The sequence below is a fragment of the Equus quagga genome, chromosome 6 (genome assembly GCF_021613505.1).
Source record: "Equus quagga isolate Etosha38 chromosome 6, UCLA_HA_Equagga_1.0, whole genome shotgun sequence".
Classification (NCBI taxonomy): domain Eukaryota; kingdom Metazoa; phylum Chordata; class Mammalia; order Perissodactyla; family Equidae; genus Equus; species Equus quagga.
The window spans coordinates 84,587,869-84,612,490 of record NC_060272.1 but is presented as its reverse complement, the minus strand read 5'-3'; the positions used below and the strand labels follow the sequence as shown (position 1 = coordinate 84,612,490).

Below are 24,622 nucleotides of genomic sequence, written 5' to 3'. Positions count from 1 at the left end.
ATTGCAGTAACCTTCTCTGTAAAATAGGATAAAAATGCTACTACTAACCTCGTAGGATGGTGTGAGGACTGACAATGTATGTGAAATTTCCCAGACCCTAAACCAGGAGCTGAGCAGGCATCCACCCACTTATCTCTCGCCGGGCATGTATCATCACCCTTAGTTTACAGAGCAGGAAACGTAGCTGCAGAGGTAGGGTGACTTGCCCAAGATCACTGCGATATTGTGATTTATAAGAAATATTATATACTTGGTCAATCAGACAACCCAAATATATTTCTCAGATATATTTGGCCTTTGTCCACAGTTCCTGGCTTACAGTTCCCAAAACCCTTGGAATTTCCTGAGTGATAAGAACAATGGGAGCATCTTTTGTTACAATATTTGTTTTCTTCTCCTCAGTTACTGAAAAAACACTTTAGAGCCAGAACAGTGAAATGGGAGTTTCCCTTAAGGAAGGTGACTTTTGGGTGCCATTCAAGGGTAGGGGCTGGTTGCCAGGAGAACTAGTCATGTGATGAGAGGATTGGAACTTTCAGGCCCGCCCCTGGATTTCTGGGGAGGAAGGGGGCTTGAGGTTGAAACTGCCAATGACCAATGACTTAGTCAATCTTATGACTTAGTAATGAAGCCTCCATAAAAACCCAAAAGGACAGCTCCTTGATGCTTTTTGGAGCGCTTCCATGTTGGGGAACCAGACACGTCCACGTGCTGCTGTGCTGGGCTCACGGTCCCTGAGGAGAGGAGCTATTTTGCTCAGGACCTCGCCCCATGTATCTTTTCATCTAGCTGTTGATTCCTATCCTCAATATCCTTCGTAATAAATTGGTAATCTAGTGAGTAAATGGGTTTTCTTGAGTTCTGTGAGCCATTCTAGCAAATTAATCGACCCGAGGAGGGGTCACAGGAACCTCCGATTTACAGCCAGCTGGTCAGAAACATGGGTAACAACCTGGGCTTGCAAGTGGCATCTCAAGTGGGGGGCAGTCTTGTAGGACTGAATCCTTAACCTGTGGAATATGATTCCATCTCCAGGCAGACAGTGCTGGTGTCCGAGGACTGCTGGTTGGTGTGCGGAGGCGTCCACACACACAACGGAATTGGGTCCAGGAGCCCTCTGCAGTCACCCAGCGGACAGCAGGCAGAACCGAACCTTTAACCGAGTCCACTGCCCTGAGAGCTTCGTGGCTCCTGAGCGCCAGCCAGGGACAGGAGTCTGAGAGGGCCAAACTCCACACCCCAGACTATAGTAAGCTCATGGCTAGAGCCTTTAGCATGCACAGAAGTATTACACAGGACAAAGAGCTGATATTTCTATTTAAAGAACAACAACATTGCCTCCCAGATTTTTCACTGCCACTGAGAAGATAGTTTTTTTCAGCAAAGCCCCATGGGTGGCAGTGGACAGGCCATTTTCCTCCTGGTCCCAGAAGGCCTGTCTTAGAAAGGGTGGAGAGACGAGGATGCACAGAGAACAGGCGGCCCGAAGCCTCAGTACTTGCAAATTTTGCCATCCTGTTCTCCAGAAACCTGAGGCTTACCCCCATTCTCTGAAGGAGGCAGGGTGAAGAGCATTGCTTCTGCAAAGAAGTTCCTGAGCAAGCTCTGCTGATCCTTTCCTCACCAATCAAACCAAGCACAGTCTTCTAAGGTGAAGAAGGGCCAGTACAGGTGGCAAACCATTCCGCCCAGGGGCCCACAGCTCTGGGTCAATGCTGTTCCAGTCCATGGAAGACACGATGCTCTCCTGCTGCATCCTTCCTCAGCACGGCCTTTCGCACAGAGCTTAACAGATGACTGTGGCATTCATGCAAAACACTTTTAGCAAAGGCTTATTGAGATCCACATAAGGGCGATCTGAGGGACCAAGCGAAGATTCTCCCCGCTAGATTCCACGTCGTTTGAGGGAGGCACTGTCTGCTGCCCACTCACCTCAGCGCACCGGGCGCTCAACGCGCATGCAGCGTAACAGATGAAGAAATGAATGAACAGCCTCAATACAGAGCCTTGGGAACAGACAATCATCTGGATAAGATATTAATTCTCCCCAAAGCCTCAGAAAGTCAATCAGTCAAAACAAACGACCCTTTCAGCCTGAAAAGCACCCACTCAGAGCCCAATTAGGAAAATGGCGTCTGTGTCTACACAAGCAAGCACCTGCACTGGCCTAGCCCAGTGAACTCTCTCAGCCTCCAGAGAGTTTTCCCCCTATAGTTGCTTCAAGTCTTTCTTTCAATGTTGCGATTAGTTATTGTGAGGCTGAAAAGTACAAATCTCTCAAAGGATGTAACCGCAAAATTATTAAGAGCAGCTCATTTTCCAAACTGATAAAAAGGAAGATTCAGTAATTTGGGCAACTGTCTGCAAAGACCTGGGCTGTGACTTTTAGTCACTCTTCCACGCATCTCTTTTATTCATGATGAGCCAACTGCTGCTTCAGCTTCTGGGCTGTTTTTCTCCTGGAGGGACCATGCCCTTGGGTGTTGCCACAGGAGAATTCGAGAATCAGATGGCCCAAAGAGAATGTGCCTTCATGAAGTGAGCCCAGGGAGATGAAAACCACAGAAACAAGACCAGAGCAGGACACATCCCTGCACCTCTCCAGAGACACGAGGAGGGCCAAACGCAGGAGGAGCAGGAGACTTCGAGCGTGTGCCTGCTGCAAGCCCCATACCAGCTGTTTGTGGTGCCATCTGTTCCTGCCCAGGCTGCTTCCTCTGAATGGCTTTCCCTGAAGCCGCCCGCTTGCCCTGTCGGACACAATCAGGTCACCCAGCACTCTGCCCGCCCTGGGCCTGCTGCCTGCCACAGCTCCCCAACCTGGTATTCCTTACAGAGCCACAGCTCCCAAGACGACAGTGCGTCCGTTGGGAGGCCATTCTTCATTGGTCACTGGGTGCTGTGGCAAATGAGGGCTGCAGTCAACCCCACCAGAGACAGGCCAAGCAAAGTCACAGCCTGCAGGCCCAAGGATGTGCCTGGCTTCTGGCAGGGTGCAGCAGAGTGGAGCTCTGCTCTATCCCTAATTGCGAACGTGCCCAGCGATGAACTGTCCCAGGTCCTAACGTGATTTCCCTGGCATGCTCAAGTACTACCAGCAAGCAGATGCAGACCCAAGCCCTGACCTCCCGCAGGAGCTGAGCGGGCCTGGGAGGGTCGACACAGAGCAGCATGCTTGCTCAGAGGCAATGCTGGACCAAGAAGCAGAACTGAGGGACCAAACGGAGCATGCTGTTTATCAAGTTCTGAGTGCTTAGTTAGGGCCTCCCAAAGTCTTCATGAAAAAAATAAAAACAGAAAACTAAGTAACAACAACAAAACCCAAGTGCTTACACGGCGTTCAGGCTGTTGCATAACATTAACCCCAGTTCCCTTCTCCCAGCTTCTGTGGGCTGACATCACCTCTCTGCTCTCAACAGTCTTCTTGCCATTATCCAGCCCAGGCCTCTTTTCACTGGCCTCCTACTTCAGCATGCATGGGCGAGAAGACAATGCGAGTTCCACCTTCCCACACAGGCTCCCTGGCCCTGTGGAACACCACGCTGGCCCCATTTATCTCCCGCACCGAAACTTCCCTCTGCATCTGTGTGGGGAGACGCCCGTCACTGGGGGCCACTTTCATGATTTTGTTGCCATCAGGATTAGCTGGATTAGGGGCCGGTGCATAAGGACCCCCTGGTGCCATGAGGAAGTTTCATCACCAGGTCAGCGTGGTGTGAATTATATTCTGTCACCACCAACCACTCCTTATAGCCACCAACTGAAAAAGGGGGGGAAGGCAGAAAAAATGCTTCCTGTGCAAAACGCATGCACTCATCATAGCGATAAATTCCCCCACTATGCATTTCTAAGGGCATGAGCCATTCAAGACTGTCCTCCTTTCCAACGAGAGTATGTGACTGTTTTCTTATCCATAAAGAATTTAATGGGTCTGACAGTGGCAGTACATGGAATGATGAGCACAGCTGCCACAACACACAAAGAAACTTCTAGCCCTTCGCTAAAACCAGTCAAGCAGTTAGGGAAGAGTCGCACTGCTGGAACCTTACATAACGTTCAGTGCTAACACCTCCATCATGATTAATTCCCATTCTTCTAAAGGAAAAACACCATCCCCTCCAGCAGGGATTCCCCCTTTAATTTGAAGGAAAACAATGTGGGCAGGAGTAGTGGAAGGAATGGGGGGGGGGGCAAGAGGATGGGGAGAAAAACAGAAGCACAACTCTTAACTCCTGCTAAAAGTTCAGTGACTGAGTTTTCCTCCTAGGAAATCATTTGGCCTGTTCACCCACCCAAACCCCCTATCCTGGCCGCTGCTCATGTGGACCCTGCATGAAGTAAACACAATTTGCAGAGAAAGTAATGGGATTTCTGTAAGTGTGTATGAGTGTGCGTGTGTGTGTCTTACAGAATGGTCCCTCTTGCACAGAACTGGGCTGTTCCATCAAAGCCGTATCTGTTATATTTCTGTCTTTCTCTTCTGTTGGCGTATTCACCAACAAGAGAAAAGGAGGTAAGCTTTGGCGGCCCTGACCTGTAGCTGGAACACAATACTTTCGCACAGCCCTGCCGACCCCTGACATAAATTTTACACCGCAGCTGGCATTTACACACTCAGCATTACCATATGTATAGCTGCTCAGTGCTAATTATGCTAATCGCCTGTCTAACTCGCTGCTGCGAAAAATGGTGGTATTTAGCAGTCCACTGCCTACCAATGCAGCTTACTGTGTGGCTGAAATGTACATTCAGACAGCCCTGAATGGCAAGATTTTTCCACGTTGCTGGCTACATTCAGGCCTCAGAAAAATTTATTCAAGTCAACTGGTTTCGGTCCGCAACAAAAAAGTTACGAGAAAAAAGTGAGTGTGTTCTTGCCCTAACATTCTGGATCTGCTTGCAAGCAAAATGATAAATCAATTGGTGTGGGAAACAAAAAGGGAGAGAGATTTCTTTTGGGAGCCATGTGAAACTGTAGCCTATTTAAAAAAAAAAAAAAAAGGAAAAAAAAAGGGTCATCCTATTCCTCAAATCTCTAGAAAGAGCAGTTAATAGATATTTAGCCCTAATCCCAATTCTCTCAAATTGCAGCCTTTGTTTGCAATTAAGCAAGGTATTAAACGTGTGCAAGTTTTTTTTTCTGGATCATGTGTGGACTAAAATGAGGCTATCATATTTATCATTTTTCTAATTATTGCAACAACGTATAAACCTCATGGGGGAAAAATCAGGTAAGAGGAAATAATTTCTTAGGCAGGTAGGGAAAATCCTTCTGTCACTTTCTCTCTTAGAAACCTTTCGTTTAAGATGACACTGAGATATTTACATCTATTTTGTGAGGTTTTCTGGTTTCCCCACTAAAGGAGCGAAGGAAATCAGGGGATGGGGGTGGGGAAGATGAGAGAATTCAAAAAGAAAGAAAAGTGGTGGGGGAGGGAGAGAGACCATCAAGAAGCCTACGTTTTCTTACTACGTTTTCTTTAATGTCAAAATTCCTGTTTTTATCATCACTGTTTCTTAAAGCAATTTTCTTGGATCTCTCTATAAAATGGATTTCTTAAGTTGGGGTAATATTATTGCAGGTTGTTTTAACAATTCCCCAAATTCAAACTAAAACTCCATTTCCTCCTAACTCACAGAATACCTTCATATTAATTTTTAAAAACCCTGAATTGACTCAGTCTAAGGGACGCTTGGTGCTAGTATATCTGAATGCACAGAGAAGGTCCCGCAGCACTGTGAAACATGTCCTACTGGAGGGGTGGCCCAAGTGCCCAGTTCCTTTCTCACCTCCAATGATCATCATTAGTTGACTAAATCTTCACTCAAATTTAGAAACTGGGAGCAAACTGGAATGCTATTTATTTTGCAACATTTCTTGGGCTACCCCCAGTGCTACAAAACATCAGAGCAGCTTTGTGAAAACTCCTGGGTTTACACACAGAAGGTGTGCCAACCCAGCAGGCTTTCCCAGACACAGGAGGGGTGGGGAAGGAAGCTGGCCTGTCCTTATCTTGCTTTGCTCACCTTTCAATTTAGCTCACAGCAGAAGAAAAGCATGATGCTCACAGATGCTGCTATGAAGACAATAGCTTTCTTCCTATCAGCTCCCCCCTCCTTCTGTTCTACATTTTATAAACTTCTCTGACCCAATGAAGCAACATTATCCAAGCCACATCTTGCTCTCTTTGGCATCCCAATTCAAGTTGCTTTTGTTTGCCCGTCCAAAGCATTAATTCATCTGGGTTTCTGTAGTTCCAAATCTTGACTGTGCGGCCAAAAACACGAACGACCCAACCAGGATTGTGCTCACTGGCGAGCAGAGGGCTTACCCCTCTCCTGCCCTTTCCAGCTCCCCACTCTTCTGAAATGGGAGATGGACCACCCTGCCTCATGGCACAGAACGCTGTTTACATTGCAGTACTTGACTGTGTAATACATCTGGCATTTTTGGGCAGGATTCCTGAGCTAGGGGCCAGAAGCCCTTAAGCAATAATTTAAGGGGAAAAAAATCTTGCACATCAACTTAACAGAGTCCACTTCCAGCTCCTTTTGCTTACTTCTGTCCATGTTTCATCAATAGCTGAAAACTATCTTGGTTGATAATTTGAGGAAGTCCACTGTTTCTTCTCATTGGTCCTAACAATAATAAATAAAGCCTGTGCTGTTGTATGGAGACTTGCTTCTCACTAGCCTCGCCTTCACAGTCAGTGGTATTTGGGGACCCACATGCAGTGTGGACTATTTGGGCCAACTTGCGCGTGGGTTTCTGAATTAGAAATAAGGTCCTACACCTCCTCCACATTATAAATCTCTCTGACAACAAATATGTCGTTCCTGAGCAGGTACCTGACTGCCCACCAATGACACAGTTTCCCTAACACACGAGCGCTGTTTTCCCAGCTATGCTCTAAACCAAATACAATGGAACAGCCAGGGGATCGAAGACAGCATGTACCTTTCCGCAAACCAAACTCCTAAAAACCTTCACAACCGTTCACCAGTTTCTCAGTGGCAGCATTCTACTGTTTTGGAAGGCTAATTACTTCTGTCAAATCTGAAGATACATGTAGGAAAACTAAGATTGCAATGCAAAGAAAAAAACAACTCCAAACCCAATTTAAGAGTAAAAGAATCTCGTAAATATTATCATAAAGCACTCAAACTCAGAGTTTGGAAGCAAAGAACAAGTAACAAAACTGTTTCTATTTTGGTGACCCTGACCATATCTGTGTAGTCAAGGAAGGTTCCCACTGAGAAAATCCCCGTGCCTCCTCTGAAGCGCCAGCAGCAAAGCCTCCTGCTCCCGGCCTCTCCTTTGCATGGGCCAGCTAACGCTGCAGAGTTGGCCAAAATTTGGATAAGGAAATCTGTCCTCTTCCATCTCTATCCAAGTTCCATGTTCCTTTTGGCTTCGGTGGGAGTTCCACCCAGGGAGAGCCTAAAGTAGGGCCTGGGCTGGGATGTCCTGGTTTATGTTTCGCTTACCATCTCAGAAACGCCGTGGGGCCCAATTCTTCCACACCTCATACAGCACATTAAGCACGGGGGCCCAAGCTTTGCTTCACACTCCACTTGTCCATGGGTTCTACAGTTACCTCAGAAGTCCATAAAAACGCCAGTAACTTCCATAGGGAAAGCACATCTTCTGCTGACAAGACCCTATCAAAGAGGACAGTCTTGGAACCGAGATGAGAACCCCAAGGATGCAAATGACAGGTCTGCCTCTAGTATCTCCCACAGCTGGTTTGAAATAATACATTTTCTAATTCCCTCCTGTCAGTCTGTGATTAACCAGATTTACTACCATTTCAGATTTCACACTAGTAACTCCAGAGATCCACTGGGAGGAAAGGATTTGGGCAGTTTAGGAGGAGGTGGGTGGAAGGAGGGGAGGGGGAGGTAGGGGGGAGGGGGGGAGGATGAGCAAAGAGATAGAGGGAGGAGGGAGGAAGGAGGAAGGAGAAGAGGTTCTGGGGACCAGTGAGGGGCAAAGGAGATGACAGTATAAAATAACAGAATCATACGGGTATGGCGATTACTTAGGGCTGTCTCACATAGCAGGAATTCCCTCAACTTTTTTTTCAAAATAGTGCCAAGTTAAAACGTTATATTTATGCAAAACAGCCTCTATTAAATCTGGTCTCCTTTAAAATAATTTTTTTTAAATTTCCATATTTGTTTTAGAAGCCAAAAAAATGTTTAAATCATATACCCCACCCCCACCCCCACAGACCAGACTACTCTGCAGGGGCTAAATCTGGGTGGACAGCTGGCATGGATGAAGTAGGGGGAAGCTGCGAAAGCAGCCCCTTCTGTTGCAGAATTGTGACCCCCCCAACAGGAGAAGAAGGGCGGACAAGTTACAGCTCAGTCCAAGTGGACAGAGCTCTGGGGGTCACGGGAAGGTCAGCTTTGAAAGAGAAATCCCAACGAAATATAAACATGGCATTGTGGAAACCAGACAAATCTCCCATCGCTTGTCCAGCCAGCGTTAATCTCGCCATCAGCTGTGGCGCATACTCCAAACAAACAGACCTGGCGGCTCATACATCTGGAAGCTGTCATCTTCTGGAGCCTGTGAGCAGGGCTTGTGTATCTGAAACACACCATCACCCAACCTGGCTTCTCAGCTTGTTGGAGGGTCAAGACTGGCAGGCAGCAGAGACACAGAGGATTCACAGGGTCAGCAGCCCGGGGTAGAAGGCATCTGAGGCTATTTGTTATTTTTAAAGCAATCATTATTGGGTGTTAATTTTTCAATCTCTTTTCTCCAGATATGAAGAATTAGCGTAAGTGCTTCCACCTGGATGTGTGTGCCCACTGTTGGACTCTAATCAATACCTATCTAATAAATACATTCTTAATTCTTACAAGTACAGAGGGGACCAAGGAGCAGAAAGGAGCTGCATTTCATTCTGGCTCTCTGTCCCTTGTGAAATGCACTGAAACTGACAGCCTCAGAGAGCAGAAACTGGCTGATAACTGTGGAAAGGGGCAGTAAAAGTAGACCCCATACCAGTTCTAGCTGACATGCCTCAGCCCCTCGCTGTCCCTTTGGTTCTGCTGCATAAGGGCACCTGGGGAAGAGACAGGGACATCTGGAGAACCAGACCACCAAGGAGCTAATGTGCTCCACGGGCTTCCGAAAGGAGCTGCTATTTCAATATGAACAAAGTCCAGTGGTGTCTTTCATTGCTTTTTACAAAGTCACCTTCATGCTAAAAAACCTTCAGCCTACTGTGGTTGAAATGCAACAACATCTATCTGCGAAATTAAGTTACCTGAAAGAAAAAAAAAAGCATTTGACTATAAAGCTTTTTCTTTCTTCCATGGCCTGCCCTTATCCTCTCTCTCCCCATCTCAACTTGTCATGATGTCTTTTATTTGATATTTAATGTAATTCTAAGAAAAACTAAAAATTTAAATTATTAGCATAAAAAAATGGTTACCTGGGTCAGTAAATATGGGGATGGGGCGGGAGAGTTACCTTAAAGAATAACACTCAATGCATTTGCAGCCACAACTGCATCACCATAAAAGCCTTCCACCTGTACAGCACGGGTCTTCCTACTGGAGTCTATCATCTAAACCAGTGCTTCTCACTTGGGGTGATTTTGAGCATCCGCCCCTCCCCGCCCCCCGCCCCCCACCTTTGGCAATGACTAGAAACATTTTGATTGTCACAACTGAGAGGGTGCTACTGGCATCTAGTGGGTAGAGGCCAGGGATGCTGCTAAACATCCTTCAATGCACAGGACAGTCCCCAACAACAGAGAATTATCCAGTCCCAAATGTCAACAGTGAGAAACCCTGCACTAAATGGAAGTGGGGGTGAGGCTCAATCATCTCCTGATTCAACTGCCCGAATTCAAGCCAAGAGCACTGAAGGCATAATAGCTAGCAAGGCACAAATTTGAGAGCACTTACAAACATCAAGCAGCCATTTTTTAAAAAATTCTTTTTCTCTCTTAAAAAAAAAAACAAAGTCACAACTTGTGACCTCCTCCCTTGATGCTGGCCTCCAGAGACGTTAACAACCAAACACAAGGCAATATGGATTCATTTCAAGGCTGTTACCCTTTGCAGTAAAGGAGGCCAGGGGCTGGCAAGCTTTGAGAAAAAAACAAAAAGCTCAAAGAGATAAATGAACTTCCGTCACTGGACAATCGTGACAATGAACTTGTGTTTGAGAGAGGGTTGGAGTAGGGGGTAGATATTAAGGGAAACAGGAGGATAAAAGTGCTAAGCAGAAAGGAAAAGCCAACAGAGAAACAGGCAAGATTAAAAATAAAGCATGTCCCTTCTGTGCCCAGAAGGGTGAGAGCCAGGTGAAGCCCTCTACCAGGAAAGGCAAAAAGGGCAAAGACACTAGTGCAAATCATAAGACAGGCAAGGAACGCCTGAAAGAAAGAGCTGGCAGCCCCCCAGCCAAATGCTCTGCACACATCGGAGACCTTCCTGCCATGCAGCTGGATCTTCCCAGCCTCAAGGCTCCCACCTCAACCCTGATGTCCCAACCAAAAGCAAGCACTGAGAGTTCTCCTGGAGGCCACACCCTGTCCTCTGAGCCTGTGCCCATGCTGTTCCTTCAGCCTGGAATGCCCCAACACCCCCACCTCTCCAGCCCCTGTGCCCGGCTCAGGCCCCTCCCTCAGGGCTGTCCTGGAAGATGTCCCTGCCATTTTGCCATCCTGCTAGTGGTCTGTGTGTCTGCCGGGTGGAGGTCTCCTGAGGGCAGGGACTGTGGCCTTTCACCCTCTCTCTGGAACACTGTGTGGTACCTGGCACAGAGAAGGCACTGAGAACACGCACTGAGTGAATATGTTTATTTGTAAACAACAATTAGTCTCTCCCTGACCTTGCTGCTGCCGCTGTATGTGTTTCAGTAACAGCAGAGGCCCACTACATCATTCCACATATTCTTTCCCCAGATGTCATGACTGCATCCACAAGGGAGCTACATTTGACATTTGTGACTTGCAAATGCTGTAGCTCTAAGAGCCAAGCTAGCATCTAATGTATATTGACAGTTTCTTAAAAAGCAATCACTGTCTGAACATTTTAACAACAGAATCAAAGAATTCTTATCACTGATGCCATAAATACACAAGAGAGAATCTTCCTTATTGAGATTACATTGGTCTTAGATGGGCCAACATATTCAAATGGTCTTTATAAAGCCTCATTTCCCCAGCATGTTAAACAAAGCACAAAAGTCAAACCAAAGATACAGCCTAGCCAGTGAATCCCGTTAATTTGCTGGCTATTGAAAAAGATAACATTATTTTGGTAGATGAGAAAACACGAACAAAGTCTACGCGTACACACAAATACAAAGGCAGTGGAGATATACATCTCCCAATATATGTGTGTGTACGCACATATGTCATTTTCTAAACCACAGGAGAAACAGCATTTTTCCAAACTGTCCCTCAGCATTCCTCTTCCCTTACAATCTCACGCTCTCCTCTCCTCTGTTGCTGTTTTACTTGGGAAATATGTGACCTCCACTCATTTGGTTTATTCAGAGCAGCAGGCCCCCTTGCTCAGGCCCGGAACATTTACAGTCTCTATTAAGAAAACACCACCTCACAGACTTCTTTGGCTGATAATGATGTGGAATTTATCTACGAGATTAAAGGGAAAATTAACCTAAATTCCAAATTGCTACTTACTTTACTGTCCTACAGTCTAGGCGAGTAGGGGATTCTCACTCCTGGAAGCAAATGCTGGCACTCCTCACTGCCGACATGCGCACTAGGCTCACTGTATCATAAACAAGATCTCCTCATCACTACTTCTACTTCGAATTTAAACTAAAATTACAAAATGGTGCGGAGGCCTCCTTGGTTGGGTTTACTTGCATTTATGAAACTGCTGCTTCTTCTACAGGGGAAGAATACAGCACACAATGAATGCATGGACGAATGAATGACAAACCAAGGTCAATGCAACGGGAGATCAAGTTGACTTAGTCACTAATAGGCAAAGTAGGCATGGAGACACAGAGGATCCATAGTTCTCAAGTGTAATATAAGACAATAGTTCAGTTACCATATACAAAAATATTACATAAGCTATCACGTTATAAAAATGAAGATAACAGCCTCTTTATTGAGTTGTAAGGCATGTGGTAATATATAATAAATCATAATGGTAGTTGTCCAACAAGCGATAGTATTGACTAAATAATATTTGGCCGAAGAACCAGAAGAAGAAGAGCCACATTGAAACTGACAAAACAGAAATGGGAAAATAGCTCAGAGGCCACAAGTAGGCAGCATGAGTCTCATCTCAGGTGTGTCACGCCCGGGCACTCTCTCTAAGCTGCAGCCCCGTGAGACTGCTACTAAGCATGTTCTTCCTTCTTCCAGGGCTTGAAATGAGTTGTGTAATGCAGAAACAGAGTTGATTCTAAAAATATACAATGTTAAGAAAATAAGTCACATTACTTCTCTTTAAACTTATTAAAGGTCTACTGAAAAGTCTTGCTCAAAACAACAAAAAATTATCTTTCACCATCATCATCATCAACACCCAACAAATTTGTTGGCCCAAGTGGAGGAAAGTGAACATGTGGACAGAGCTGGGAGCCCCCTCTGCTCATCCCTTGCTCTGTCTCAGAACCTACGGCAGCCCCCCCCCAGTCTAGCCAATCATATCATTTCCAAACTACCGACCTGCTGGCCAGGGCCCACCCAAGCTACCGCAGGCTCTGCCCGCGGCCCTGAGGGCCTCCCACCGCCATCTGTCCACTCAGCTTCAGCCTTTGCTTAACCTGCTTTCTGAGCTCCTGCCTAGAACTCCCTCCTTCCTCCTCTCTCTCTCTCCAGGCCACCCTAATTTGCCTCACCACCTCACTGGAAACTTCTTTCTTTGGCTTTTTGTCCATTTAACTATCACAGCCCACTTCAACTATGAGCTCAAATTTAGTTCTAGTCCATTCAACTCTGGTAGCTTTAAGCGCATGAATTTGTGCACAGAGGGTGTATTACATACCACAGTGTCCCTTACTGTGCCCAGCACAGTGCTAGGGACATTATAAGTACTCAGGACACTTTCTGCTAGGACATCACAGGTGCTCAATAAAACCCTTCTTTTATTTACCAATGACTCTGAAGTGCTGAACTGAGGTAAATGACCCCATGGATTCAATCCGAAGAACACTTTTGTATTAATTACCAAGCTACTTAAGGCAGGAATGTTTTCTAGTCTTAATTATTTGGACTAGTAGTTTAATTGTCACTTCTCAACTGAAGACTCCGCCGTTTGCTTGCAAAACACTGAAAGCTGAATCTTCACAAACAAGGGAAAATTAATGGAATATTCTCCAAGGTTAGTTTTCCAATAGCATTCTGAGAGGGAGCACCGTCGCAATTATGTATTTAACTTTTAGACCCCCAAATTTTGTCTTAGGTGGCTTTCACTAGGAATGCTCCAGATATCCTGGTTTGGAATATCTTCATAATTGCCTCAATCCCCCCCCCCATTCCACTCTGAGAGATGTCCCAGGCAGTGTTTAGGGGTTAAAATGTTTCCAAATAGCAAGACTGTTACTTTCCAAAACGAGAAAACCACCAACAGAAAAAAGAACCAACCGAACAAAACCCCCCCAAAACAAAAAACTATCACCAAAAGAACGTAAAATGTCTCGGGAGGGGGGTGTCTATTTCAAATTTACAACTGCTTTTTAAAAAAGGCTTCAAGAACCCCCAAATCGAGGAATGTAGATGAAAGAGTGGCAGAACCCCTTGGAGAGATGCTGTGGCCCCTCCTTCTAAACCCCTGTTCTTAAAACACATTTCTTCTCTCAGCCTGCAAAGCGCAGCCTTCCCCCAGAATAATTCCCTTTAAAAAGTCCCCACCCGCGAGGAAACATTAATCTACTTTGCAAACATGCGTTCCAGTCTGTGCTTTACTGTTTTTTTTCCACCCTTCCCCCCACCCCTTTTTTTTGTACCTTGAGACAAATGTTTTTTCCCCCAGAGTTGAAAGCTGTCCAAAAGCAGGACCACACACGCCGCCGCCTCCGCAGCCCGCGCCGCGCCCGCCCCCGCCTCCCCAGCGCGGCGGCCGGCCGCCGGGGGCGCTCACACTCCCTCCAGCCGAGGGGTGGCCTTCCTCGCCCCCTCCTTTCTCTTTGGACGCGGTGGGTGGGGGTGGGGGAGGGAAGGAAGCCGAGGACGCGAGCCAGGCGCACGGAGGCCTTGCTCAGGCCGCGTCTCGGGGCGCGGCGGCGATGGCGGGCCCCGGGGCCCGGGCCGTGCAGAGGGGTCCGTCCCGGGAGGCCCGCGCCCCGCCGCCCGCGCGCGCTCGCCCACGACACCTAGCCCTGCGCAGCGCCGGAGCGATTACAGCGCCGCCTTTGTCGGCCGGGCCTGGCTCCCGGCCAGGCGCCCAAACAATAAACAGTCCCCCCCGGTGCGGGCGGGGGGCTCTCTCTCGGCAGAAAGGCTCTAGGTGTGTGCTGCAAATATCTCTATCAGTTGGAAGCAAGGGAAGGGGGCCCGGCGTGGGGACGCGAGGGCGCCGCGGCGGGCGCTGGCGCTCTTACCTTCCACCCACAGCTCCTCCACGTTGGTCTCGAGATTAGCTGCCTTTAATCCCACAGCGAAGGCCCCAAATATGAGGAGGCCCACAACCAAGAACTTGCCGCAGTTTTTTTGAATGTAACAACCCAGTTTAAATAAGAGTCTCTGAAACTTCGCTCTCAGCCACAGCGGCGCTTTCCGGCCAGTAGCTTTCCCCTGAGGACGAAGCAGAAGGGAGGAGTGAGCGCCGGGGAGTCGCGGCCCGCGCGCCCACGCCCGCTCGCGCGCACCCGCCCGCGAATCCCGCGACAGCCGTGGGGGTGCCCTCCGGGCTGGAACCCAGGCCGGCCCGAGAGGAGGCGAACGGCACGGGGGGGACCCGGTCGTAAATCAAAGTCGGGCTGCAGCGTGGGAGCGGCACCTCGGCTGCAGGAGGGGCGCACCCACGCGCGGCCTGCGCAGCATCCCCGAGTGTGACTTGGGGACGCTGGGCGGAGGGGCTGCAAGACAAGGGGAAAGGGAAGCCGAGGCAGAGAGGAGAGAAATCGCTCAACACAGGCAATATTCACACCCGACCTGGGAAGGGAGGGGCTGCGTAATCCGTGCGATGGAGACCAACATTTAAGAAGCGGCAAACCACGGCTCCCTTCCCAAGTCTTCTTGCCCCATCTGTCACCCTCTTCTCGGGGTGCCCCGGCGGGGACGGGGGCTGGAGGACGTGCGCGCTTCGGGAACAATGTATTCCGGGCTCCCTCATCCTGACCCCCTCCCGGCGTGGTAATAAGTGGGGATCCACGTGGTGAGCGCGGCCGCCCGAGCTCACTCGCGACGCATTTCCATAGCGTTGGGAGACACTGTGTGAGCTGAATTAGGAAGTGGGGCAGCCATCTGCAACTTACGACAATATTTGTGATCGGAAGAGGGCAGCCACATGGATCTTTCCCTCCTCTCCCTTCCCTTCTGGTTAAACGTAAAAAGCAGCCGACTGCACAGGGGAAGGGCCCAGGACGGCGCAGGCGGGGGTCCTGGCTAGGCGCTGGCTGCTCCCGGCGGCGGCGTTTCCCCGGCGCTGGCCGCGGCCCCGGCGGGCCCCCGTCTGGGTGCTCGCCTTCCCCGGATTCCACACATTTCAGCGAGCCTCGTAAACACAATGAACCCGGCCGCTCCGCAGACCCGCACCGCGGATTTAAGGTGGCAATTTGTTTACAACTTTCTCTTTCCCCCAGGCACTGAGAAGAGGTGGCTCAAAAACTGGGAAAGAAGAGGGGAGATGCCCTCTTCCGAGGATAATTTTTCAGGGAGCAGAGATTTCATGCTCAACAAAAGCAAAACTGGCTGCCAAAAGAGGAAACCACCTTTATTTCGGCTCCCTCCCCCCCATCCTCTCTCCGCCTCCCTCCACTCCGCCTCCCCCTTCAAGACGTTAAGAAATGTGGCAGCATTACAGGGTTGTAGGCTGCAAATAGGGGCAGGGGCGCGGGAGGAGGGGGCTCCGGGGCAGGGGGCACGGGCAGTGCCGCGCTGCGGGCCGCCCTCGAGGTGGTCCACTGTGGACCGCTTTCCAGTGTTCCGGAAAAGGCACGCCGGGGACGGCGCGTGTACACACACACACACACACACACACACACACTCCACCCCCTGCGGACCTCAGACAGTCCTTTCCTTCCAGGACCGGAGGGAGGGTTTGAATTTTTCTATCCCCACTTGTCTGCTGCTTTTCCTGGAGAGGTGTGTGTGTGAGTGCGTGCGTGCGTGTGTGTGTGTGTGTGGCGGGGGCGATCCCAAAGAGGAAGAGGAGGGAAGAGAGGGTGGGAGGAGAGGAGAGTCTGAAATGCACCTTGGAAATCTGCTCCAGAGCGAAGGCGGCGTCGCAGTAGCTGGGCCGGTGCAGATAGTCCCGGTCCAGCGCGGCGTTGCGGCGCAGCCCCCCGGTCCGTCTGCGCCTCCCGCCGCCGGCCGGCCGGCCCGGGGCCCCGCTGCAGCTGCCGCCGCCGCCGCGATCCTGAGGCTCGGCGGCGTTACCAGCCGAGGCCATGTTGCCGCCGCCGCCGCCGCCGCGGGAACCGAGGCTTCCCGGGCGGCCAGGCACGCTGCTGCAGCCGCTGCGGGCGCCCGGCGCGCCCGGGCGCTCGGCTCGAGAGGACGCTGCTGGCTGCCGGCTGTTGGGGCTGGGGCTCCGGTTGACAGACCTGCCGCCGCCGCCGCCGCCGCTGCTGCTGCTGCTGCTCACACGGCGGGCGCTGCTGCCGCTTCGGCCGCGGCCGCTGCCGGGGAGTCAGACCCTGCGCCTTCCATTGCCACATTGCGCGGGGGTCCCGAGGTCTCTGCGGCCGCCGCTGCCCACATTCAGTTCTCCGGAAGGCAAGAGCCGGCGCGCGGAGCCAGCCTGTCTTTCGGGCGCTCGCGCGGCAATCCTCGCGGTCCCCAACTCCCCCTACCCGCCCCCCGCCCCGCGCCGCGACCCCTTCACTGCAGAAAGCGCCAGCAAATCCCCGCCGCTCCCGCCGGCCTCGCTGGTTCCCTCGGCGCCTCCCGGGTCGCCCGAGCGGCCGCGGAGGGCAAGCGCAGAGCCGCCGCCGCGGGGTCCGTGAATGCCCGGCGGGTCTCAGCGCTGCCGGGCTGGGGCAGCCGCCGCCGCCGCCGCTGCTGCCGCGGCGGCTGCTGCTGGCGGTGGCGGCTCCTGAAGCTGCTGCTCGGGCTGCTCGGGCTCTGGCTGCTGGGTTCTCGGTGGCTGCTCGGTCCCGGACTCTGCTTTCTTGTGCTCCTCGCCGACCCGCTGGACCATTCTGCCCCCGTGCAGCGCGCTTCTCTCGCTCCCGGGACCTGGGCACTCCGCTGTGTGTGTGTGCAGCGGGCAGCGGCCGCAGCAGCTCCTTGATTCAATAGATGAGATGGAAGAAGAAAAAAAAGAACTCTCTCCATTTGGAGAAAGAGGAGGAGGAGGGGAGGGGGTGGAAGGGGAGAGAGCGAGCGAAAGAGAAAAAGGCTGGAGCTCCCGCCCCCAGGGCTGTCAGATGGCTTGGGTTTCTGCGACACGATTGGCTCGCGGAGGGCAGAAATTACTCAGCAAACATGACTATTATTAGCTGCTTAGCAACAGCTCACCAAAGTAGAGAGACCACCCAGGTAGGCAACCCCAGTGTGTGCATCCCCGGCTTCGGGGGGAGCCTCCGAAAGCGCCAACCTTCTCACATGCAATACTTCCATTAAGGAATGCCCCCCCCCCCCCCCCCCCGCTTCTTATTCCTTTTCTTTTCAACAGTTCTTTTTGTAGGACGCTTTTTGCGTCTTACACAGACACACACAATCACACACAAACACGCACGAGCATTTGCCTCGCGATAGACACGGGGGAAAAATGTAATATTTTTTTAAGCGCTTAAACAATTTCTGAAATTCCTCAAAGAAAACCCTTTCAGAGGCACCTTGGCCTCATGCTGCAGCAAATACTGGGAGGTCCGGCTTGAATTCCCAGGCCTGCACCAATAATGACAGGGTGGTGGATAGCGCGCCAGTGTGTGCCAGATTTTTTTTTTCCTCCTTTCTTTTCTTTTATAACTGAAGAGAAGACTTAGGCTCTCGCAGGGAACAACGCCTCGCATTAAGATAAACAAAATGGAAAGTTAAAGAGGAAAGTAAGGACTTTGGGAAAAGCTACCCTTTCTTAAAATCCGTTCCCTCTCCCCCCGCCCCCGCGCCCCCCGCCCCCAAACCCACATCAGCACAGTCCTGGTTTGAAGGAGTGTTTCATAAACGTGGAATCCAGACACCGAAGCAGTCTCGTGGAGGCAGAGGCGTTTTGATTTGAATCTTTAATGTGACATATGTAAAAGAGAAACAACAGAATCCTTTTAACAACTCGGAGAAACGGAACTGTTTCCTTGAGAAAGAGAGAAAAGTTTTCCTGACTATTTTGGGTTCATTTGGAACCCCCCTTTATTATTACCCACATGTCCTTGTTTATTTAAAGTCTGTTTTAAACCTTTTTCCCCCAAAACTGGTACGCATGCTCTTATATTTAATAATAGCGTGACGTAGAAGAGAATAAAGGCTTTGATGTTGGATTCATTCGAAACAAATTGTGCGCTGATTGCAAGGACTGGTCCGGACACTGCAGCCAGTGTCACCGAGAAATCCCGGGGATTCGTTTCCCACTGGGGAAGAAAACACGCGACCCTCTGAGGTGGATCCTGGGGCCAGAGACAAATTAAACTGCCTACACACCTCCGCTTCTTATTTAAAAATAATTTTTCTTGGAGAGTGGAATTTATTTTTCTTATGTTTGCAAGTTAATAAGTTCCTCCCTGAGATAGGGACCAGACCCACAAACACGCGACTCTGCCTTGTTTTAGTATTTGTTTTCCCCCTTTTTTCTCTTTTAAAAACGAGGTTGAACTGCAGAAGGACCGCGGCAGCAAGAAGCCGACTGAAGCCGTGAAATGGGGCAGTGTGGCTTTAAGATGCACACGGTGTGTGTTCATTGAAAAAAAAAGAAGAAAGGAAGGAAAGAAAGAAACCCAGATGGAGGGAATGGGGGAGGAGCCGGGGAGAAGGCGGAGCCCGCGCGGCCACGTGACTCAGGGCTGGGCCGGCGCGCCTTGCTGGGAGGCCTGTGCGCGCGCGCGCCGGAGCTCCGGACTCCCCGCGCCCGCGCGGCCCGGGCAGAGCAGGTATGGAAGCCCGTGCGCTCGCCTCGCGCCGGGCTGGCTCCGCGTCTCCAGCGAGGCCTCCCGGGAGCCGAGGCGAGTCGCGCGCTCCGCCGGCGCGGACGGACGTGCCGGACGCGCCGTAGCACATTCCTGAAGGCGGTCCGGCCCCCTTACGTTGCCCAATGCCTGCGCGGCCTCCCCGCGGCCGACCAATGGCTGAGCGCACGGGGTCCCTTCCCATTCAGCGGCTCGGCGTCTGCGGCCCCGGCCCGAAAGATACTGCAGCGGGGCGCGCTGGCCACCCGGGCGGCCCACGCGGCTCCCGCGGGGGGCCTGTCGGCCAGCCCTCCCCGCCCTCTTCCTTCCTCTCCGGCGGTTTCCCCCTCCCTCCCCCCTTCTTTCCCTCTCCCGTTTCCTTTCCCCTTTCTCTTTCTCCTCCTCCCGGATCTTTCTCCTCCCTACCCAGCGTCGCCACCTTCCCCTAGCTTTTTCTCCTTCCTGGTTTCACTGGGAGGCCCTGTCCCCTGAGTCCCGAGCCGGCAAAACGTGTGCGGTACCCCGGGTGGAGTAGGGTATCCTGTAGAATAAAGAGAGACAAAGAGAGTAGATGTGTCTGGGGATGTTCACGAGATCTGGAGGAGGACCCGAGTACCCGGCCAGCGCGGAAATTCAAAACTCAAAACTCCGAAGAAGCACGTGATTTTGTCGCGGCTCTGGGAAGGGCTGCTAAAATCCAGAAGGGAAGACAAGCAACGTGCAATTAAAATGACACTACATTAATAAACAATATCGCAGGAAGATTGGGCTCTACACATACCAAGTTTAATCTTTGAGCCTTTATATCCTGATCTTTATTATGTTTGATAAATATCCTAAAGCAGGATAGGTGACTTATTATTCCAGCTTTTCTTACTGAATGGTTCTGCAGACGTTTCAGGCCAAACCATTTCGTGCTTGCCGCTGGAAATTACTTTTTAAAGACTTGGGAGTGGCACCCCTCGTTTTACATGTCTTTTTATATCTGAGGGGTGCTTTATGACGAGATAACCATGTGGCAATAGACAGGTTGCTATGTTTGTCTTTTCAAATTTCTTTACAATGTTTTAGACCTAAATATTACTTTTTTCCTCCCAATCTTTTATTTATAGCAATTTCAGTATAGCTAGTTGGCTTATGGAATTCTAAAATGAAATTATAGGCTATGTACACATAATGGTTCCCTATGACTGCACGCAGCTGCACGTCTTCTTGTCCGGCTGCTGCCACATGTGCACCATTTCAACGGCAAAGCCTCTTCCACTCGGGCTCATTTCCCTTGGTTTGACTTAATTCCTAAACGTTTTGAACACTGATCTCCGGGGTTTTCAGAGCCCTGAGCCCCCTCACCCTCTGTTTGATAGGTTAACTTTTCAGCATCTCAGACAATGGTCCCGGCCTGTAAATTCTACCCATCGGCTCCAGGACGCAATCGCCAGCCTGGGCTCTAACAAGCGCTATCTTAATCTCCCCACCCCCACCCCCCGCTTCCCCTGTGGTCTGCTTTTTTCATACACAGAGATGAATTACTTTGAGGATCTAATTGGCCTTGTTTCTGTAACGTTTTAAGAAAGGGAAGAGGAGCCAGTGTAAAAGCCTGCTCGACTTGGGTGGTCAGGGCTGAGGCTGCCCCCAATTTGCCTCATTGCTGATGCATGCGAGTGCGACATTCCCAGCGATAATGTTGTTCCTAATCAATCTGCCCTTATTTACATTTGTAAGCATTGTCGGCTTTAATATGCATGCCCTGTGCAGGGGACCGCTGCGCCACACCGGGTTTGTTAACTTCAACTAACCACAAGGATTCTCCAGACCTGAAATGAGGCTGGCTGGAGGAGCCAGGCCTGCAAAGGTGTCTGCTGAGAAGACAGTTCCTTTAATGGCCTTTCTGCAGCGTGGCTCCCCTCCTGAGAGTTACCAAACTAGTGAGAGCTTGGGGCCTTTCAACTAGCAGGATTTGCTGGCCCTCCTTGGGGCAACAGCTGTGTGTTCCATTCCCCCTTTCTGAGTCAAGTTCATCTCAATGCCTCAGTTGTCATTTTGGTTTCCCCATCATGATCTAAGACTTCATTGGAGCCTGCAGTTTTCAAAACTGATTCCTTAAACTCTTAAAATGCGATTCCCTCATCTTGTCCCTTCTCTGCTCCAATACTTCAAATATTCATGGCCATGCCACGCACATCTCGAAAATGGCATCCGACTATCCAAATGACGCTGAAATAAAACATCTGCCCTTTGTGTTTGGACATTCCATTGATAAGCAATTGTGGGGCTGGACTTGGTGGGGTAATGAGAAACTACAGTGAGATTTAACTTTTCACAGGTTTCTCAGATCCAACTACAAGGATCTTTAAAATTTAATGTAATTTAGCTAATTTTTGTAGAGTACCAATGAATAAAGGGGTAAATGTTTTCTAGTAATTTGACCCTTGGGCCATGTCATAATTTTGCCTACTGAGTTTAATATTCTTTTCCACAGATCCAATGAATTGCAAACATTACATTGAGTCCCCCAGTCTTCCTGGGTGGGATAGGGAGAGGAACTGAGGGTTTAATGCAGAATTCTATTTATGGATGGGGAGCCCAGAGGACAGGATGTGAGTGATGGGCCAGCACCGGAGCAGTTCAAAGCAGGTACCTTGGGTAAGAGTTGAGTCTTGAGTCAATTCAAGCCAGTATGCCACCATCCACCACATTTTCTTGGCTCCTTAAGAATGCCTTATTATTTTCTCGTTGGCAGCTTTTGTATTTACTTAAAAGGTGATGGTAGAAAATGAGTCTAAAAGGTTTCAGGAAGAGGAAAAAAAGATTCAGCAGCCGCAGAATGTAAAAGCCCTAAGCATGACTCCCCTCCCTTTCCCCTTCCACCTTCTGTTTCCTCCCGTTTCCCCCCTCCCCAGGACTGGAGGAAAGGGAACAGCTCTAGTCAACTTGTCAAAATAATGCTGCTAATTACCCCTGATCTCCTTTAATGGGAAGCTGCTCCCAATTCCACAAAGGAGTAAATGAGGGGTCTACAGCACAAACCCGGGAGCACAGGCAATTTTTGAGCTTATAGTGAGCTTGGGTGTAAGAGGTGGAGGGAAGAGTGGCAGAGGGAGATGTCCTGAGAAGGTCCTGGAAATCTCATTTATTTCCCCAGGTTCAAATACTAGCTTGAAAAGGGAATTCGATTCCATGCAGTGCCAAAGCTCTTGGTATTCTCTTGCTGGGAATGTCACCAACTGCAGAGAAAATGTTCAGAGCCTACAATGAACTTGAAAGAAAACATAGCATTGACCCTTATATTGTTCGCCCCTTCTCTGAATGTCTTCTTAGCCACATTACTTTAATGGATAGAAATGTATTCTGGAAAGACTCAGACTTTGAACCTTTTTTTCCTCCGTCTCTCTCTGGCCTCATCTCTATCTCCCCATCTAATATCTCTACATCAAGTTTTACATCTGGCAGAAGGCACACCATTCATTTCAGTGATCTTTGCCATTGGGTCCTGCATGAAAAAGCAGCTGAGCAACATGATCCCTTTGACCCACTGCTGGAGCAACAAATTTATTAGAGATATAGGCATGAGAAATGAAAGGGAAGTAAAACAATTCCAGCTTATTGTGTGTCTTTCTTTCATACTGCTAATCCGGTTTACACATCACGCCTACATGTCTCAATAGGGCTTTATACACTGTGGCAGAGGCGGGAGAAAATAAAAGGTGTGTGTGTGAGAGAGAGAGAGAGAGAGAAATGAGGATAAAAACAGGAAGACAGATATTTTAATCTATATTGATTTGCCGCCTCAGATTTTCTATCTGTAGAAAGTTGAAGACAATTTGTAAAAAGTCTTTTTTTTCCACAGAATAATTCAAAATGGTGCTGACTCCTATTCAAAGAGCTTGTTAGATTATGACTAGATTATAATCAGAAATTAGATACACTTCTCACAATGAGTTTGAAATGAAGCTAATACTCCAAATTGAGAATGGGCCTATTGGTGTCTACCTTGATTCAACATTTTAACATAAAAAGATCTTGGACTCAAAGGCATTTTACAGCCTTGTGAGAGGAAGCTGGGTTGACAACTAGAACACACACAAACTCACAATTGAAAGCCCCTTGTTTTACAACATGGGTCCACAAAGCACCTGAGGCCACAATTTATCCTGAGGTACCACCCAGGAATAATAGGTTACAGTAACAAAGGATGTTAAAAAAGCATTGTCTTCCTTTGTGGAGGCAATTAATTGCATGTTGAACTATTGTAGCCAAAAAAAAAAAAAAATCGAACATACACAGAATGCTGAAAAAAGACTATTGTAGCAGTTCAAGACCTCAGTTATCCATTTATTAAATATTTAGAGCCACCCATTGTGGGTCTTTATTATTTATGTATTTCCCCTCCTCAGGGAGGAAGGAGGGATAAAAAGGGAAGAAGATTGTCTTCTCTCCCAGGTCTAGGAAAACAGGTCTCTGGATGTCTTCCATAGACAACAATCCATATGGTTCTTCTTATGTGAGGGCAATTGAGATCTGAAAACTCTGGACTTACTGCTCATCGACACAGTAGGAGTCATTTTTAACAGGAACTTTAAACCTGGAGACACAGCACATGTCACCCCCAGAGGTACAGTCCCTGGAGGTCCCGTGGGCCCAGTGTTGGCACTGGGTCTAAAGGGTTTGAATCAGTCTGGCCCACCTCAGGCCTCCCCTGAGGCCACACTCAACCCTCTCAGCACTGGGCTGGCCGCCCACCTCTTTAATGGGTGGCAGGCACCAGAACGCCCGATCCCGTGGGCGCAAGAGTCAACACATACCTCTCTCCTAGCGGTGGCCCCTTCCTGAACTCGGAAAAGCCCCTCTGGCCCTTTTTCCCACCAATGGCGGCGGGCAGGGAGATGTTCGAGCTCCGAGTTTGGGCGAGGTGCTCCTCTCCTAGCCCTGGGTGTCTCACTCACCCAGGCGTCCGGGCCGGGTGCCGAGAGCGCCGGGGGTGGGGGCGAGAGCGTGCGCCCCTGCCCTCCGGCAGGTCTCCCCGAGCTCCACCGAGCCGAGAGAGCTCGCTCCGCTGCGCGCGCTCCCAGCCCGCACCCTCCCCCCGGCGCTGTCACTCTCCGCACCAGCCCTTCCATCCCAGCTCCGCCGCCACCGGCGAGGCAGTAGCCACCACCAGGCTGAGGAGCGGAAGCCAAGGTGGCGACCCTTTCAAGCGTGAAAATGGGATCCCAGGCGACCCCCTCCGTGAGAATTCCTCCCGGAGCCGTTCCGCGGCCGGCCCGCCGCAGCCAGCCCCCTCTCGGCCCCGCGGGGCCGGCCTCGGGGGGCGGGGGCCCGGAGCGCGCGAGCGAGCGTGCAGAGCGGGGCCGGCGCTCCCGCGCCCCGGCGGCGCAGCCCACCCAGCCCCGCGGCCCCGGCGCG

The 24,622-nt window shown here is 50.1% G+C and overlaps 1 protein-coding gene across 5 annotated transcripts in view; it reads right to left on the bottom strand.

Moving 5' to 3' along the window:
* PTCH1 (patched 1) overlaps nt 1–24,622 on the bottom strand; it is a 69,572-nt gene that overhangs the window by 44,377 nt on the left and 573 nt on the right. For 2 of the 5 annotated variants that reach the window (XM_046664197.1, XM_046664200.1), the window contains exons 1-2: nt 16,372–16,708; nt 14,558–14,750 (exon numbers count right to left, since the gene is read on the bottom strand). In XM_046664197.1, the coding sequence (XP_046520153.1) occupies nt 14,558–14,750; nt 16,372–16,569 (391 nt within the window). In that variant the 5' untranslated portion in view covers nt 16,570–16,708. Of the gene's footprint in view, nt 1–14,557; nt 14,751–15,110; nt 15,368–15,433; nt 15,729–16,371; nt 16,709–24,622 lie in introns of those variants that run through there. The other 3 variants (XM_046664202.1, XM_046664199.1, XM_046664201.1) reach the window with 3 other exon arrangements.